The 19,330-nt window shown below is 36.9% G+C and overlaps 1 protein-coding gene across 2 annotated transcripts in view; it reads left to right on the top strand.

Moving 5' to 3' along the window:
• The window catches only part of DHX36 (DEAH-box helicase 36), a 50,844-nt gene extending 31,726 nt beyond the window's left edge, over positions 1-19,118 (top strand). For both annotated transcript variants that reach the window (XM_007502346.3, XM_007502347.3), the window contains exons 15-25: positions 166-309; positions 2,497-2,614; positions 3,091-3,189; positions 3,980-4,153; positions 4,317-4,403; positions 4,954-5,037; positions 9,195-9,294; positions 9,377-9,467; positions 17,015-17,135; positions 17,885-18,037; positions 18,441-19,118. In XM_007502346.3, coding sequence (XP_007502408.2) covers positions 166-309; positions 2,497-2,614; positions 3,091-3,189; positions 3,980-4,153; positions 4,317-4,403; positions 4,954-5,037; positions 9,195-9,294; positions 9,377-9,467; positions 17,015-17,135; positions 17,885-18,037; positions 18,441-18,626 — 1,357 coding nt within the window. In that variant the 3' untranslated portion in view covers positions 18,627-19,118. The remainder of the gene's footprint in view (positions 1-165; positions 310-2,496; positions 2,615-3,090; positions 3,190-3,979; positions 4,154-4,316; positions 4,404-4,953; positions 5,038-9,194; positions 9,295-9,376; positions 9,468-17,014; positions 17,136-17,884; positions 18,038-18,440) is intronic.
• Positions 19,119-19,330: the final 212 nt, after the last annotated feature.

The raw sequence follows: 19,330 nt of genomic DNA, 5'->3' as shown, positions 1-19,330 counted from the left end.
ATGGGGTAGTATTTGCTATTATTTCTCACTCAGAAGTACTTATACTATTGAAGTCACTCAAACACTATCTTGTTGAAATTGATATTAAAATATGACACCATTGGGGATCCCGCATAAAGAATGGATTGCCTGATTTTAGTGTTTTCTACTTTCCTATCCAAACAGTATCACCATAGATGATGTTGTTCATGTGATTGATGGTGGAAAAATAAAAGAAACTCATTTTGACACCCAAAATAACATCAGTACAATGGCAGCAGAATGGGTTAGTAAAGCAAATGCCAAGCAAAGGAAAGGACGAGCTGGGAGGTAAGTTAGGCTGATTGTGAGCCCTTTTGCTGTCATTTTAGTGTTTTGTTGGCAGAATTTGTTATCAGATTATTGACAATCAATAAATTATTTGAATTTTTAACCTTGAATGGTGACCTTTCAATTTCCTTGTAACTTATTGGAGTTTTCTCGTGGGAAAATAGTTTTAATTATAATTATTTGAAATTTTCCCTTTGATTAAAGACATCATTTTCCAGTTGGGGGAGGGAAGGGGACTTTTCTATTGCAGTTCTCCTTACTAATAATAATTTATTTTGAGGGATCTGTGATTTCATTTGTGTAGGTTCCCTTTCCACCAAAGTTGATTATCCTTCCTTTATGATTTCTCAACCTGTATAATTCTTATCTTGTTTTTTCTATAAATCACCAATAGAATATATGTTGCCTGTTAGAAGGCTTCCTTTTTTTCCTTTTATCTGTAGCACTCAATGGGTCTGCTTGGAATCTCTGTTACTGTGATTCTCATTACATGACTAGTCCCCTTCATTTCTAGCCATCTATGTCCTCAATGATATCCTTTACAACATTTCTTGCACATGGACCATAGTTAGCTTACTAACTAGTAATTAGTCTGTTAATGCTCACCCTAAAGGTTTTCCATCAATTACCTTTTTGGGTTGTTTGTCTCTTAAATTCTTATGAGAAGGTGGTGATGCAGAATTCATAGCCAGATGACACCTGCAAAAGAATATTGCTTAGATTAGAAAATACCATTATATGGGCATCCTGTCATTGAGTCACTTGTTTTTCTTCACCAAAATCAAAGTGAGTGGGCCCAAAATTAAGTCAGAAAGAGATCGACTGATGTTAATTTGATTGATTTTACAGTAAGTGATCTCCGACTGCAAACTGTATGATACCTCAGAAACCCATCTTCTCAATACCAGTACTTCTAATAATACTTTATGTCAGCATGATAATAAACTTAATGTCCTGGAAATTATATCACTTGTTTTCTTTAGGTATTCACATAATGCTTTCCATCTTTTTAGAGTACTTATAAACTTGTCTTTCATTTTCAATTATTAATTGCCAGGATCATCCATGAAGATATCAAGTTTGCATCTTTTCCCCCTTGATATTACTTCCAAAATGCTAGGCATTGTCCTAAATCTTCAAGACTCTTCTATGTTTAGAATGAGAGCAGAGGGAATGGTGGCTAGGGAAGAGGTATCTAAATAGATGGTAAGCAGATAGGGCATTTGGATGGTGTGTTTTTTCTAGCAAGATGTGGAAAAGTGGAGGTGAGGCATTGACTAGGGCTCGGGTCTTTCGTGGTATAAGGATATTAAAAATTAGGTCTTATATTAGTTTAGAGATAAGAAGTGGAAAAGCTGTCTTGAGAAAGAATTGGAGTTTCAAGCAGAGCTGAGACAGAGTGTCAGTTTCAAATGTTGACAGGTGTGGGGGTGGGGTACCAGTTTTTCTGTGGCAGTTTTCTGTGTATGGCTGATACCTACTCTCGGAGTGGTGGGAGTAAATGACATCTTTTCTCTCTCTCTTTACTGTCTGAGGTAGAAGGAAAGGAGGGAAAAATCTGAAGGAGCTTAAGTAATTTTCTTTTTCGAACTTGGAAAACACCTAGTGACTGTCTATTGCTATTACATAAATTGTTTTTATATCTGAAAAGACCAAAGAAAGACCTGGTCTTTCATTTGGACACTGAAACTACTAAGGCTCAGAATCCTAACTTGGTTCTTGCTGAGGCTCAACCAGATAGCCTTTGTTATTTTATAACTTGGAGACAAAGTTAAGAATTAGAAGGATAAAACTGTTTAGTTTATTGTAGTAGAATAATGAAAATATGGGTTAGTCAGATCAGGAAGGATCAGTGTAGCCTGTGGAAACAGAAGAAGCAATTCCTTGCAGAACCAAGGAGTTTTATTTGGGTGGAGTTAGAATCTCTTAAGAGTTAGAAATCCTTTTAATCCTTATATTTTCAATAAATAGTTTATTTTTTGCCTATTATTTTTACAGTGGCCTAGGAGGATATTGTGGTGAGTAGAATGGGGTCTGCTAGATCTAAAGAGCTCTCACGACTTATTTTAAGTGTTTCTTTGGAATAGTTGTCTTTTCCACTTTAAATATTTTAAGTCAAATAAATCTTACAGCCCATTGCTAAGAAACTATTGTTATACAGCTTCTTTTTTCAAATTCATTTTTTAGAGTTCAACCAGGTCACTGCTATCATCTGTATAATGGTCTTCGAGCCAGCCTTCTAGATGACTATCAATTACCAGAAATTTTGAGAACACCATTAGAAGAACTTTGTTTACAGATAAAGGTAAATATCTTACATTAATTTTTTTTTTCTTGAAGGGTAGTTATTTTTGTTCTGAAATATGAAGGAAGATCCTAACTTGTCCTTTTTCTAAATATATATAAAATTTTAAATATAGCACCAGATGCATGCAAATGAAAACCTTTCCTTGGGCACATCATTGTAGTTTGATGAAGCCAATTCATAAATGTTTACTAAACTGCCTTTAATAGAATATGTCATATTTTTCCTGAGTATCCATTAGTTCTTATTTTCAGCACCTTTACTGAGTACTTACACATTATTTTTGTACCATAATGTCATTCTCAAGTATTTGTATAAGATAGTACTTCATTTGCCTTCATGGAATATTAATTGTTTCCTGAATTTTCCAAGATATATAGATTCTTGAAAATCTGGTTTAATTTTAGTAGCTACTTACACTTAATTATTAACAATAATATTACATTAACACGTAATAATTCATTTTTTTCCTCTAGATTTTAAGACTGGGTGGAATTGCTTACTTCCTAAGCAGGTTAATGGATCCACCATCTCATGATGCTGTTTTATTGTCTATAAATCACCTAATGGAACTGGTAAGCTTGGTGCTTAATACCATTTTCTAGCTTTCATTTCTATCTTTAATAGGAACATTTGATTCATTTAGTAATCTTAACTCACATATGTGTTGGTAGACACTGATATGTAAAAATTGCTTAATTTCAGGGTTTGGGGTTCAAATTCTACATCTCTTGCATGTCTGAAAAGTAATTATGTTCAACAGTTGATAATTTTTCATGTCAATACAATGTGAAGTTCTTCAATAAATCATCTTTTAAAAGATTAATAGAAAATTCCAGAGCCTCTTCACATTATCATTCTCTCTCAATTCTTGCTATTTCAAATGCACTTGGCTGATTGTTCTAGTTCTTCCTGATTAGATATCATTTTAGGTCAATTGTCACACTCAGGTTCCCATGGATGGGCCAGGTGAGGACCAAGAGAGAGCTTTCATCCATAAGCACATGTTAAAGTGCTTATGTAATTGTGTACCTCTGATTCTTCCAAGCTTTTAATAAGCCCCAGAGTAGGGGCCTTTTGGAATTAAGGCATTGTTCAAGCCAATGCCCTTTTTTTTTTTAAACTCTTTCTGCCTTAGTATTGACATTTAAATATTGATTTCAAGGCAGAAATCAATATTTTTTTTTATTTATTGAGTGGTAATATCCAAAACAGTTTTTTTAAAATCAAAAAATCAGTACCTACATTGAGGAATAATTTGATCACCTCCAGAAATATGTGTATATGTAAATGCGGAATAGTTTAACATATAATGATTACCCTAAAGTTTCTTTTCTTTTTTTTTAATTAATTTTTTTTTTACAGAATGCTTTGGATAAGCAAGAGGAATTGACCCCCCTTGGAGTCCATTTGGCACGATTGCCAGTTGAGCCACATATTGGAAAAATGATTCTCTTTGGGGCCCTTTTCTGCTGTTTAGATCCAGTGCTCACCATTGCTGCGAGTCTCAGCTTCAAAGATCCCTTTGTCATTCCATTGGTAAGAGAGAGCTTTCATCCAAAATGTGCACTCAATCATAAGGAAGTTAATGTTTGTGTTCATTAGGAGCAGCAGGGTCTGGAAAACAGTACTTTATGCAAGCCTTCTGCTGGAAGGATCTGAAGAAGCAACTTCCACTTCTATTTCTCTTTCTGGTTTTTAGGGCAAAGAAAAAGTAGCAGATGCAAGAAGAAAGGAATTGTCTAAGAACACGAAGAGTGACCACTTGACAGTTGTGAACGCTTTTGAGGTAAGGTCCTTGAGTTGCTGCAGAGGATCAGTTGCCAAAGCCTGTGGGGGCAGCCAGTGATTATCTTAGGCAGTAGAAACTTGGTTGTGAAGGGGCCAAGCAGAGCTGGCCCAGAGTTTCAAACCATCATTTACAAACCCTCTCCAATTAAGTAAACCCTTGATTTCTTTGTAAAATGAGGCATTGGAAAAGGTCTCTTATTTTAAAATCCATACTTTATAGTCCCATTATCTGAGAAGGCTGTAAGTCTTGAAAGTAATGCCTTTTCAACCCAAAAGCCTAATGGAACAACTCTTTAAGATTTGAAACTGGGTTTGACCAGTTAACACTCAGTTGAGTCTGTCTTATTGATTGCAGAAGAGCCATTCATTTGTTGAAGTATGGTACCCACATTGAATAATCCATATGTTCAGTTAGATAATTCTATGTTTCATATTGTTTCTGTGAGTAACTTAGACTATCTGTAAGTAGTAAGTAAACATTTGTTGCTCTTTGAATTTACACCATCTCTCTTCCTCACTCTCTGCCTTTTTTTTTCCCTGCTGCTAAGGGATGGGAAGAGGCAAGGAGACGTGGTTTCCGGTTTGAAAAGGACTATTGTTGGGAGTATTTCCTCTCCTCAAACACACTTCAGGTATCAATGCCTCTTTCATCTTTTAGCCTTAGATGTGCACTAGGAAGTCTGGGCTTGTTTGTGTTACCAGAAAGAAGAGTGTAAATCGGTGTTCTAACTACAGCATTTAGTCATGACATCTTAGAGTCTTACAGAGCTCCCTTGGTAGAAGGAACAAGCTTTTTCTTTTTCTTTTTTTTTAATAAACCCTTATCTTGGGCAGAAGAGGCCTAGGCAATGGGGGTTAAGTGACTTGCCCAGGGTCACACAGCTGGGAAGTGACTGAGGCCAGATTTGAACCCAGGACCTCCTGTCTCTAGGTCTGGCTCTCAATCCACTGAGCTACCTAGCTGCCCCCAGGAACAAGCCTTTTCAAATGTCCATCATGTCATCATTTTATAAATTGATGTTTTGGTAGAGTAGCGTTTTATAAAGCAGGCAATCCTGCCACTAAACTTCTCTGTAGCAAGATTTTTCTCATACACAAACCACCCTAGCTTAGGGATGAGCCGATCAAAGCCTAAGAGACGGTTTCTCAGTTGGTTCCTAAGAATTGAGAGGAATTGGTGATCAGGCAAGACCAAAGATATCCCTAAAGGTCTGTAACTGACCCTTTTGTCCTTATTTTACCCTTAGAGTCTGTGCCTTTGCCCCTGCTGCCTCCTACCCCAAATCTCACCTCCCACATCACTGCTCATTCATCTACATTGTCCTTAAGGCTCATCACAAGTTCTTCTGCTTCTCATCACAGCACTTGGTGTTCCTCAGGCAGTTATGTGTGATTTCTCTAGAGGGGCTTGATGTGGGTCATTTAGTACTTAGACCCAAGTTCTCTGAGGACAGGAACTACATTGTGTTGAAATTATATCTATCTCCTCAATACCAAGTATGTTCATAAGTATTTGAATCAGTGAATTAAGGGTATTTAGAAAGAACACCATCACAGAAGGACTACCATTGATGGCTGGATTCAGTAGGATATTAGCATTCCAGCTTAGAATGAAGAGACCCAGGACCTTCCTCCTACTCCCCTCCTAGAAACAAGATAAGGAGAATCCTTAGCTTTAAGCCCCAGGTTGTAGTTTTTGTGGCTTGGAGACAGGACTAACAAAGCTGGTCCTATCAGCTCAGATTGCTTTTGAGGTGAAGCAGAAATCAGGGGTGGGTTTCAGAGCATCCCAGGAAGCATCAGTCTATAACTTCAAAGAGGTCAGGGATGGAAACCTCAATGAACCACAGCTAGGAAAGAAAGACATCTTTCTGTGACCGCTGGCCTAGCTGGTTTGGCCTTTCCTAAGCATCAGACACTCGGCAAACCTTTGTTGAGTCCCTATTTTGTGCCAATTGTTATGATTTTTAGGAAAGGGGGAAAGGAAGGATATATATAAGGGAAGAATCATATATAAATAAAATGGAATTTATTAAAAAGAAGGGAAAGGAATTTTTGCATCTGACTCATCCCATTTAGTATACCCATTATCTAACTACCCTAAATTAAATACCTAAGTTTCCTAAGGGTACATCCAACAGGGAACCAGATTTCTCACACACAGAGAGTCTTTGGTGGGTGAGGTACAGGAATCCAGCTGAGTCCTCAAATGTGCCAGAAAAGAAAGGTTTCTCCAAGTTTCCACTCTGTCCACCAGAGTGTATGGAGAATTTCCTCTCACCCTTGTTTGATGAGGTTGCTTGCAAGCTGTCCAGGAGAGTTCAGGAGAGATCAGATCTTCACCTTACAAGCTTCACTTTCAGCTCCAGGCTGACAGTTGGAAACTTGCTCCTTTCAACAGCTTAGAATCCTGACCCTGTGTCTCTTGGAATCCAGGCCTGTTAATCATACTCTTGCTACTTTTACCCTCCCTTGCTACAGTCCCCCTTTGCACAAAGCCTAAATCGTATTGAAAACACTATTTTGGCATTTGTGCACTAATTTACCTACTTATTACTTCAACTAAAAATATCTACCCAAAATAACAAACAACCTTCACTCAACTATCTTAACCTATCTAATACTATCCTATTCTAGAGATTTAATCCAGGAAAGGAAAAAAACGAAATGAAAAGATGAACATTTACAAATTACAAACACATCAAACATATGCAAAACACAACAATCGAATAACATAAAAAGCAAAAGGTAAACACAACATTCATGCAAATATTAAACTCATAAATACTACTCTTATCAACTAATACAGAACATTCTACTACTATTGTAATGCATAACAGCAAACTTAGAAAAAAATTGAAAATTACAATAAACACAATATTACATGAGTTTTACAAAGAAATTAAACCAAAACATTAAACTCACTTAGGCAAAATACATGTAACAATAGATAAACTTGAACATAAATGATCTATGTATAGAAATTTTACATATATATAATACATACATGCTATACATATATACATGCCTTATAATACAATTAATTTTGCAGTTCTATTATACGTCCTATTTACATATATATTTACAATTTTGTTTGATATGTGATGTTATATGTCATTTGTATTATGTAATATATGTTATATATTGTAATGTATTTTTGTAGTGTAATTCAGTATCTTACCTTATCTTATTTATCTTAAATTCTATTCTAATTAAATCCTTAATTTCAAAATTCTCCTGTCTGCATATATTCCTATACTAAACTAAGTAACTATTTTTTATTAGTAACTAATTATAACATTTTAATACCCTAGCTATACATTGTTTCACTCATTCACATAGTGAATCAATGTAACCTAACCATGTTTATGGATTTGTGTTTATGTATTGTTATGTTATTTTTTGCTGTGTTATGTTTTGCTAGTATTACGTCAGTGTTAATGTTATGTTAGTGTTATCATTATCCAGTTTACATTCTTCACTATTTTCCCTTATTTTACATTCATTAGAATTTTCTACTAATTTTACATTAAAATTTTCTTTTTCCCTCCAATTATTACTAATTACATTATCCTTTGATTCAATCAATTAATTTATATCTTCATTAATCTTATTACCATTACATTCATTTTCATTTACTGTCAATTAATTATCCTTTGATTTAATTACAGAAGAACACTGGGTAAACTTTCATAAGGAACATGCCCCTTTGCCCTGATCACCTTTAAACACCTGACTTATATTTAGGCCTTGCTCCAGACTTAACTCAGTCTTGCATTGTGCTCAGATCTGGTGCTTGAGGTTCCTGACAGCAGTCATTTTGGCACGCATTTCCATTATTTCTTCTCGAGTAGTTATTATTATTCTAGTTATTATTGTTGTTCCAATTATTTTGCCTATTAAATTCTCCATATCTATTCATTTGTCTTCCTTTACAAAATGACTTATCTTATTGCAGAGGAAGCAACATTTCAGCTCAGTTAGAGTCTCAGAGTTCTGCTGGGCCCCACTGTGGAATGTTCCACTTGCTGAGTACTAGATGGAATCTTCCAGCCTAACTGACTCTTGGCTCTCATAACTTTTTCTATATTAAATCTATATTCCTAAGATTTCTTAACCTAGCTAACTGCCAAACTGTTATGATTTTTAGGAAAGGGGGAAAGGAAGGGTATACATAAGGGAAGAATCACATATAAATACAATTGAATTCATTAACAAAGAAAGGAAAGGTAAGGGAGGATAAGGGGAAAGGTTTTTTTGCACTGACTCTTAACCCAGTTATTAAACCCATTAACTACCCTAAACTAAATACCTAAGTTTCTTAAGGGTACATCCAACAGGGAACCAGATTTCTCACACATAGAGATTCCTTGGTGGGTGAGGTACAGGAATCCAGCTGAGTCCTCAAATGTCCCAGGAAAGAGAGGTTCCTCCAAGTTTCCACTCTGTCCACTGGAGTGTATGGAGAATTTCCTCTCACCCGTGTTTGGTGGTATTCAATGAGGTTGCTTGCAAGCTGTCCAGGAGAGTTCAGGAGAGATCAGATCTTCACCTTAGAGACTTCACTTTCAGCTCCAGACTGATAGTTGGAAACCTTCTCCTTTCAACAGCTTATAGAATCCGGACCCCGTGGCTCTCGGAATCTAGGCCTGTCAATCATACTCTTGCTACTTTTACCTTCCTTGCTACACAATAGACCCTGTTTGAATCTCCACCGGCACTGCCTTTAATTGATTCCTCACTGTGTACATGAAAGTCACTCTGCACCTTGTATTCCTTGCTTGTGTAGATGCTGCACAACATGAAGGGACAGTTTGCTGAGCACCTTCTTGCAGCTGGATTTGTGAGCAGCAAGAACCCCAAAGATCCCAAATCCAATATTAATTCAGGTAAGTATGAAGACAAAGCCTAATAAATAGCTAAGCAATATTTCCACCTATATCATTTGTCTCTATTGTTTGTTTATTGCAGATAATGAAAAGATAATTAAAGCTGTTATCTGTGCTGGCTTATATCCCAAAGTTGCTAAAATCCGGCCAAGTTTTAGTAAAAAAAGGAAAATGTGAGTATTTTAAGATTATGGCCTTTCTTCTTTGCCACACCCTTCCTCCCCCCCACCTCCCCCTTCATTATGCCGTGGTTGGTAGACTCATTTAAATTGTATGATACCAGTCTCACTTTTCTCATAGTGCTTTATTTTTTTTCTGACTTTGTCTTATCTATATTACTCAGGGATATCACCTATTTCACAGAGAATGCAGGTCTTCTATAATAAACTAAAGAATGTGAAAATTATGTTGGAGGCAGCTAGCAGTTAGAGTGCCAGGCTTGGAGTTGGGAGGATATGGGTTCAAATACTTCCTAGCTGTGTGACCATGGAGGCAAGTCACTTAGCCCTTATCCTAGCCTCTACCACTCTTCTTTTTTAGAATTGATACTATGGCGAAAGGTTAGAGTTTAAAAAAAAAAAGCTATGCCGACTTCTGAAAACAAATTCATGCTCCTTGGAACTGCCATTAGTTATTATTTTCTTCCTGCTCTTTTGGTGCAAGTGATTAAAATTGTTCATTTGTTTGATGAAAATGCCGTTTGCCTTATTAGAAGCACTTATTAAGGACAGCTATTCATACAAGGTTCCAGAAAAGGTGCAAAGTGTACATTTTTAACAACTTTTTATTTTTTTTGTGTGTGCATGTATCATATGCATCCTGATTTGTCCAGAGCATATTTCAGTCTTTGGCAGCTTCATTTACAATTTCTGTGCTTGTACTTGCTGCCTATGGGCCCACTATTTTGGGATCTCTGGGAAAAGAAAAACAAAACAGCAAAATTAATTCCTTCTTCCATTCATTGGAATTGTCCTGAGTGGGCAAGCTCATTTAGAGAATATATTAATGCCCGGTTCTATTTTTAACTTTCAGGGGTGGCTGATAAGACATTGAACACCTGGGCAAAAGTAGTGGTGCTCAGTTCCTACCTGATTTTCAGTGTCAACTCATGGTTCGGATTGAAATGTTAGAAAGTTCATTATGCAGATCAATATGGGGGGAAAGAGATACCAAAAGATAGGAAAGAAAGTGGTGGAAGTTCATTGAGTTGGTTCAGAGATTTTCCTACTCAGTGTGGACAGAGAAATGCAAGGGTTAAAATAGGGGTTTTGACAAGATAAGAGATACAGCTTTTAATAAATTAAGTTTTAATGAATGTATAGTAGAGTTGTAAATTCCTATTATCCCTTTTAAGCCAGAGAAAAGAAAACTTCTATCAGCTTTTAACATATATATATATAAAGATGGAAAAGAGGAAAGAGATATTACTAATCTTATACCCTATAAATAAACCTAAAATTTCTTAAAAACTGCTCTGCCTTCAGGGCAGGTTCTTCTGCCTGGACCAACCAGGCCTAATCTAACCTACTCTACCTAAATTGATTCACTAACTACCTATGTACACTAATAAATAAACAGCCACCACCCACAACCTCCTTAAATAAAGTTTATCCTTCAATTACCAGTGTTTAACTTCTACCCTTGCCCTCTCGGTAAGCTCAGGCCTGCCATTATATAACTTAACACCAATCCACACTACCAGCAACCACCCCCCAAAAGATCAACTCACACCCAGCTGCCAACTTCCCTACAACTGCCAGCCCCAACTGTCATCAACTGACTGCCTGCAACTGATGCTGGCTCAGCAAGGGACTCCCCGGTTCATACTTCCTGTCACTGTGGGCTTATTATTTCCTACACATCTCTATGGTAAGAGGTCTTCTGGGACCCCCTAAAATTAAAGAATTCCTTCTTACAATCTCCTTGGGGAGGGTAGTCTCCCCAGCGGATCAGTTAAACATATCTAACTTACACTTCTAAAAAACCTTCTAGTTAAAGGTGCCTATAATATTACACTAACTAATAGAAAAACTAAAATAATAATAAGGAAAAGGAAAATAAAAGAGAAAGAAAGCAAAATCAATGGTAGGTAGACACATTGACAAAAAGCCAATTAGGGGGCAATCCCCTTTGGCATAAAAATTTAGATTCATTAAATGCATGAAACCCCCTTCAGTTCAATGAATACTTCCCACAGTTCACTTTAGATCTTCGATACAGTATAGGTTTCTTGTCTCCTTAAAACAATTCATTTTTCTTGATTCAGGGAGTTAACAAAACCTAAAATTACTCTCAAAAGGTTTCAAATCTTGGATTTTACAAAATATAATTCCCAATGGCAAATAATTACAAATTACAAATAATACAATCCTAAATCTTGAAATTTACAAAAATTATACTCTGTGAAAAAAACCTGGAGATATCATTTTAAATCTTAACAGATAATACATAAAAAAGCATACAATCAATCTCCCCTGAGGCGGATGTTGACCAATACTTATAACACTTTGTAACACTTATCATTTATTTTAACTTTTCTCTTTGGTCCTATAAAAGTATAATAATAACCATTTCTAAACAGAATACATGCCAGTAGACATTTAAAACAAAATACAAATCTGAACATAATAAAAATTATATACTTAACCACTGGCTAAACTCATTTTATTTGCAAAATCATGTGCTTCAAGTACAAGGAGAAATCAAATGTCCTCAAAATAAAAATTTCAGTGTTCAGTGTCAGTGAAAATAGTGTCCAGTTGTCTCTGTAGTTTTATTGAAGAATGCATGTGACAGGATATAGTCAATCAGTTTCAATGAAAGGTACTTGTTTTATGTGGGGGCAATGTATCCATGAGGTCTTTTCTCCAATTTTTATAGCTGTTGGAGTGATTAACCACATTAACAACCATTGTTAACCACAATACTTGAAACAGACTTTGCCAGGCCAGCTGAGTTGCTCCTGTGTTCTGGAAGTTCATTTTATATATATATATATATACACACACACACTTTTATCTCCTGGGTTTAGATCATGAAGGGGAAAGTCTATAGGCCTTACTTGTACTATAGCTCTGGATACTTGAAGTTCTCTTAATTTTATTTGTAAATCCCATATATAGGAAGCAGTAGAAGTATCTCCCCCTAGCAATGAAGTGTATGCAGGGGGAAAGGGCCTAGCCTGTAGAGGAACTGTATTCGGAATCTGGTTTACTCAACAACACTGATCTGGAGGCAGCAGTATCTAAGAGGCAATGATATTACGTATTTCTAACTTTCAAGGTTACATAAGGTTCATTAATATATAGGGTAGAATGGACTGGAATAACTGATGTTAAGATATCAGTGTCTGGGAAACCAAAAGTTTATTTTCTGATTCCAGACTCCTCTCTCTGACCTTCATAAAGGTCATTGGTCATTTCTTTGAGGTTCCTCTTGTTGAGGGGGATTCCCACTCTTGAGTATAGCATGGACAAGCCCAATTTTGGATATATTATTGTAAATTATCATTTGTGTTATTTGGATATATAGTATTTCCAAATGCATTTCTATTGTTATTATTATTTCTAAAGTTGTTATTCCAAGAGTTCCCATTATCCCGAAACTATGTTATTGAGTACCTGGTTCTAGTTTCTGCAGTTTAGTATTACATGACTCCTTTTTCCACAGAAGTAACGCATTGGTGTTTGATTTGTGTATTTTTGCAAAGAGGCTATGGCCACTGCTCAGTTTGCTTTTTCCCTTTCAATTTCCTCCTTTAAACTTTTAATTTCTCTCCTTAATGTTTCTATTGAGTCACTGTTCTCCTCATCTTTCTGTTCATGGTCATTAAATACATAAAGTGCTACTCTCCTCAATTCTTCAAGGTCCATATTAACCCAATTTGGACAATTGGTCTTAAAATAATCTCTGACTACTTTACAACAGTTGTTACAAGAGAATCACTTTAAAAGACTGATATATATTAATTTAAGGTCGCCAAGGAATTCAGCTATGTAATTCCTAAATGAAAACTCAAGTTTGCAGTCAATCTTTTATGGAGTTTAATTACAATAGGAGGAAGAAAGGAATTAGAGATAGAGAGAGAGAAAAAGGGAGAGAAAGGAATAGGGCTTAAATACCCCTTCTATTTAGGCTGGGCCAAAAGGCCCAAGCCCTTAGATAGCTGGGGCAAAGAAAGGAGATCAGTCCCTATTACTCACATGACCAAAATGGAGAAACAGTCTCAGAGGCCCCCACCTTCAGCTTCCTTCAGAGCAAGCTTCTCAGAGTACACTGCCACCACTCCGATCAACTCCTCAACCACCACGAGTCTTCAGACCCCCCTGATCTTTAAGGAAACCATCCAAGTTGCCTCCCCTCAGTTCTCACATCTACCAATCACTGTCCATCAATTTCCCTGTGCCAATGGAGGCTCTAGCTTAACCCAGGACCGCCCAGAGGCTTTGCACATGTCTGTTGAAGGTCATATTTTCAAATGATTAAATCTTTGCTCCTTTGCTACAGCCCTTTCTAAATCCTGTTAACTTGAGTAGGGTAGAGATTGGAATAATTAAATTTTGATCTAGGCTGCAGCCCTTACTCAATCCTGTTAGGACTGAATAGGGTGGAGATTGATTCCAAGTATCTCCATTGTATCAATTCTAAAATCAATCATGACTCAAAGAAATTCCTGTTCTATGCTTAAGCATAGGTCAAAGTCCTTTCCATTGTTCAGCAAAAGGTTTCTGTCCTAAAGTAATCTTAAGAAGGGAAGAGAAGGAACCTCCCATGCCAATGGGGTTCCCATTCCAATAGACTATCAGTAAGAAATTTTCCAAGTATGAAATATCCCAATGGTGAAATTTCCAACATTTATAAGTCTAAGGAATTTTGAGGTTTACACAGTTTTTCACAAACTGTCTCCTTATTTGTCTGACATCCCTTTCTCTGGCAAGATCCAGATCTATAGATCTACCTCCCAGCTCAATAAGTCTATCCATAATTTGGGACGGGTTTTCATCGGGGTTTTGTTTAAGATTTTAAAATTTCGTCCATATGGGGGGAAGCTGGATAGCTCAGTGGATTGAGAGGTAGGCCTAGAAATGGGAGGTCCTAGTTTCAAATCCGGCCTCAAACACTTCCCAGCTGTGTGACCCTGGGCAAGTCACTTGACCCCCATTGCCTAGCCCTTACCACTCTTCTGCCTTGGAACCAATACATAGTATTGACTCCAGGGCGGAAGGTAAGGGTTTAAAAAAATTTTTGTCCTTGTACCAGGCCTATCAGAGCAAGTTCTTATTATGGTTAATAATGTCTCTCTAGCCTGGCATAGTCTTGTGTAATCTTGCTCATTGTTGGGCTTCCACTTTGGGTCTTGCAGAGGCCAATGAACTGCTCTCTTTCCCTAAGCCTAATTGACAAGAGTGACAATTTTATTTTTCACTTTGTCAAAAAAATGGAGCAAATTTTCAATATCAATACATACAGGATCCTATGTGCGTAAAATGCTCTCTAGCTTTTTAATAATCACAAGTGGCTCATCCTCCAAAGGAGATTTTTCTTGAATCTCTCAATATCTTTGGGGGAGGGGTGAATGGTGGATGATGCCTTAGTAAAATTACATCTCCGTTCTTATTAAAGGTGGGCACTTCTTTTAGGGGAATAGTACTGTAACTGAATTATTTTTGGTTACTGCCTCTAATTTTTTTATTTGAGTTGCCATAGAACAGGTAATGGATGTAGGCGGGGAAATAAGCTGAGTGGGAGGAATTTGGGTAGATTTAGATATAGTTAGAACAGGACAAGGAGGAGTTGAGGTGGTTTTAGTATGAGCAGAAATACGTGGAACAGAAATGGACAGAGACTGAGTCAGCTTTAATGATAAAAGAGTGTTGAGAGATAAATCTCTCTTCTTACTCTGAGGATTTCTCAAGCTTTTCTCGATGCTTTTTACATAAGCTTTTTTATATAAGCCTTGAGATCCCCCCAAAGTCTCCTCCAGCTTCTCAAGGCTACTTGAGTTATTTTCTAGTTTTTCAGTGTGAGCTTTAGTTCAACTAACAAATTATCATTTTGTTTTTTCCTGAAGAGGAATAGGTGGAATGCCAGGCCTCCTATCAGTATAAGTACAGCTAGGAACAGTGCTATATAAAGCCTCTGTGTAATATTGTGCTGGATAATAAGCCATTTTAGATAGACAAGAAGAAACAGCCTCACAACTTGAACCATACTACTCAGAATCATAATTAATCTATTTGTTAATTTTCTTTGCAGTTCTACTTTCTGACAGTAGATGGTGCTGTTTAACATAAAGGATCAACAATAACAATTAATTGCTAGGAACTTGACTTGGGGATAGTTTCACTTAAAAGTAATGAAAATGATCAGAAGGTTGTGGGTTCAAGGTCCTGCTGCCAATTGGGCACCAATTAAATGCAAGGGTTAAAATAGGGGTTTTGACAAACTAGAACAGCTTTTAATAATTTGTTTTAATGAGAATATAGTAGTTATAAATTAATATTATCCCTTTAAGCCAGAGAAAAGAAAACTTTTAGCAGCTTTTAACATTTAACTATATATATATAAATAGAAAAGAGGAAAGAAAGATTACTAATCTTATACCCTATAAATATACCTAAAGTCCCTAATACTACCTAAAATTTCTAAAACCCTACTCTGTCATCAAGGATAGGTTCTTCTGCCTGGCCAGACCAGGCCTAATCTAGCCTTCTCTACCTAAATTGATTTACTAACTACACTAATAAATAAACAGCCACAACCCATGACCTCTTTAAATAAGGTTTACCCTTCAGCTGCCAATGTTTAACTGCCAGTCACCCCTTGTTGCCTCAGACAGCCTCAGCCTCTTGCTCCCTCAAAGTCCAGAGGCAAAAAAGTCCCCTCAGTAGACTCAGGCCCACCTTCATATGACTAAACACCAATGACACCACCAGCAACCACCCCCACCCCCCAATGAGCAATTCATTCCCAGCAGCTAACTTCCCCACACCTGCCATTAAAAAAAGAATTCTTTTTTACAGACACATATTGAAGTTTCCTATTTTTATGCAAATAATAAAAAGGGCATTGATGATGAGAACTGGAAAAATTTGGAAATGCATCTAAAATAAGCACTTTTATAGACATGATGAGAGTTGACTACTCACTAGATTATCGTTTAAGGGAATTTCTTCATTGAATTCTACTAGAAATATGAACTGCAAAAGGAATTTCCTGTCAAAAAGGACACTGACTGAAGATTTATTCTTTTATACTGTTCTTATTGTCCAGGAGGCATAAAGTGATCTCCATTATGTTCAGTTTGAATTAAAGCTTGGCTGTTTTGTGTGGTAGTCTTAGTAGGCATTTATTTTAAATAACATTTAATCTTGGAGTTACTTAAGTGGGCTTCATTTAGCTTTAACAGTGTAATGAGGGACTTGGATAATTGTGCCTACAAGGGGAGATATCGCTAGTAGGACTATTTGAAACTATTAGCTGCTTTTGTGGTTTTTAGAAAGAGTTAACTTAAATGTGCCCAGGTTATCTGTACAGATAGAGAAAACATTTAGGTTCTGATTCCATGCCAGGCACATTGCTGTATGGGTATGGGAAAATGCAAAGATATTGAAGGGAAGTCTTTAAAAAGTAGGGAAGGGAGAGAGTCCCCCAGAAAGGATCTTTTTGACAAGTGAGATTTAACTCCAAATGCCTCCCTCCTATCCCCTTTTTTTTGAAGGGTTAAAGTTTGCACCAAAACTGATGGAACAGTTAACATTCATCCCAAATCTGTCAATGTGGAAGAATCCGAGTTCCATTATAACTGGCTGATCTATCACCTGAAGATGAGAACAAGCAGCGTAAGTAAACCTGAAAATTGTTCCAATTCTGCCTGCCCAGAGGAAGTTATATTAGTATATGTTAGACCATCACTTAGGATCGCTTTAAAATTTCCCACCAAATACCACTTGAGGTGAATAGCCATTTTCACCTTAGAAAACTTTTTTCCCCAATTGTGTATGCCCACCCTCGCCTGGGGAGATTTGGTTTAGAGAGCTCACTTTCTGGCAGGAAGATCTTTGTACAGATGCTCTAAAGGGCTCTGCCCCTCCTCAGCACCAACCCCATGGACCCTCTTATTGGTACTTGGACAGTGTGCATTATAAGTGTCAATTTGAGCTAATAGTGTTTTTAAAGACAGTTCTGTGTGCTCTTAAATCAAAATGCTGTGGATTTCCAGCTTGCATTCCAGAAATCAGATGAACAAAGAGAGTACTTATTAGTTAAATATGAGGTGTCAATAAGGACTTCCCCAAAGTGTACAAATTGTGTGAATTTGTTTTGTCAGACTATTACATAATTCTTGACATCTATGAGCAGTTTGTTCATAGAAAATCATACTGACCATGTTTTAAAAACTTGAATTAAAGCAATGTTGATGGGAGATGTAATAGTACAGATTCTTTTCTAGGAAACTTCTTCTGAATTTCCTTTGGCTTTATGGTGCCTGTCTGACTAATGCATCAATGAGATTAAAAACCTAACAAAGGGGGCTGTTTTCTTTTTGCAAAGAATTCAGTAATAGACTTATTGTCCGGTCTTGTTGCAGATCTATCTATATGACTGCACGGAGGTGTCTCCCTACTGCCTCTTGTTCTTTGGAGGTGACATTTCCATCCAGAAGGATAAAGATCAAGAGACTATCGCTGTGGATGAGTGGATTGTCTTCCAGTCTCCAGCAAGAATTGCCCATCTTGTTAAGGTGACTGCAGGAATTTCCAAATGAGTTCTTTCCTGAAGAGTTGACCATGGAGATTTTGTTCTACATTTCATCCTCAATAATACTGAGTAGTACTTATGTTATAAAAAGGAATGTCAGTGTTTGAGTAATTTATTATTTATATGCTATTTTTTTTGTGTTGTTAATCTCATTCAAAGCTATAGATTAATGCAAAAATTAGAATCTGTGTCTTAGTGATGGTTTCTTAATCATTAACAATTTTCCTCCTACAACTTATGAAATACTTCATATTTGAGTATAATTTTTAGATATTCAGTTAACAAGATACTTTCAATAGTGTTTATGAAGGAAATTGCTTTTTTGCATTCATATTTGAGAGTACCTTCTGCCACTTCAATGACCATGTGTAATTTTCCAATCCTAGGAGCTAAGAAAAGAACTTGATGCCCTTTTGCAAGAAAAGATTGAAAACCCTCATCCTGTGGATTGGAAAGAGACTCAATCCAGAGACTGTGCTGTGCTTTCTGCTATTCTAGACTTGATCAAAACTCAGGAAAATGGGACGCCCAGGAACTTTTCTCCACGATTCCAGGATGGATACTACAGTTGACAACTTTTCCGTGGCAGTCCAAAAGCATTTCAACCATTTTTTCTCACTCTTAGTTTGCTTTTTGACTAAGTGGTGAATCTTAGGGCTTGACTAATTCCCGTGCATCCTGTATGTAGATAGTGGTGGTGACCTCAAGTGCATGACTTCTAATGTTAGCTGTAGCTTTTATAAATATCCCATGGAATGCAGTACATTCTCTGATCACATCCACGTGTGTGTGCTAGTCATGTCTGAGCTTGGCTGGCACTCTTTTTAAAGTAAAACAGACAGATTGTGTACTGCTGAAAAAGAAATTTCTATTTCCTCTTCTGCCTCTCATTAACCATCATTGTGTATTGTGATCATAGAACCAATAGAATTACAGTGGTTAGTCAGACGCAGGGTCAGTGAACATTTGAACGGTGCATCATCTTTTTTTACACAGCTTCCACTGGAAGGAATCGAATTCACGTGTAATAGCACAGTGTTTAATAAAGTGTACAGTGGCGTAAAGCAGATCTGCAATTGTCCTTCCCTCGCGCAGTGTTTCTCTTCCCATTCCCTGGGCAACTGACAGACCTTGTTGGCACCAGGCAGTTCTGGGGGATTCCTCACCCCTGGGGGACTACAGGGCAGCTTTCTATTTTAATTCATACCTACTATAGAAATTCAGTTTAGGGCAAGACCCTAAACAAGAGAGGACTTGGATGAATAGTGAGTGCTGA

Source organism: Monodelphis domestica, chromosome 8 (assembly GCF_027887165.1).
Source record: "Monodelphis domestica isolate mMonDom1 chromosome 8, mMonDom1.pri, whole genome shotgun sequence".
In the NCBI taxonomy this organism is placed as follows: Eukaryota; Metazoa; Chordata; class Mammalia; order Didelphimorphia; family Didelphidae; genus Monodelphis; species Monodelphis domestica.
Note: the sequence above shows the minus strand (reverse complement) of the source record. Positions and strands in the feature narration are given on the sequence as shown.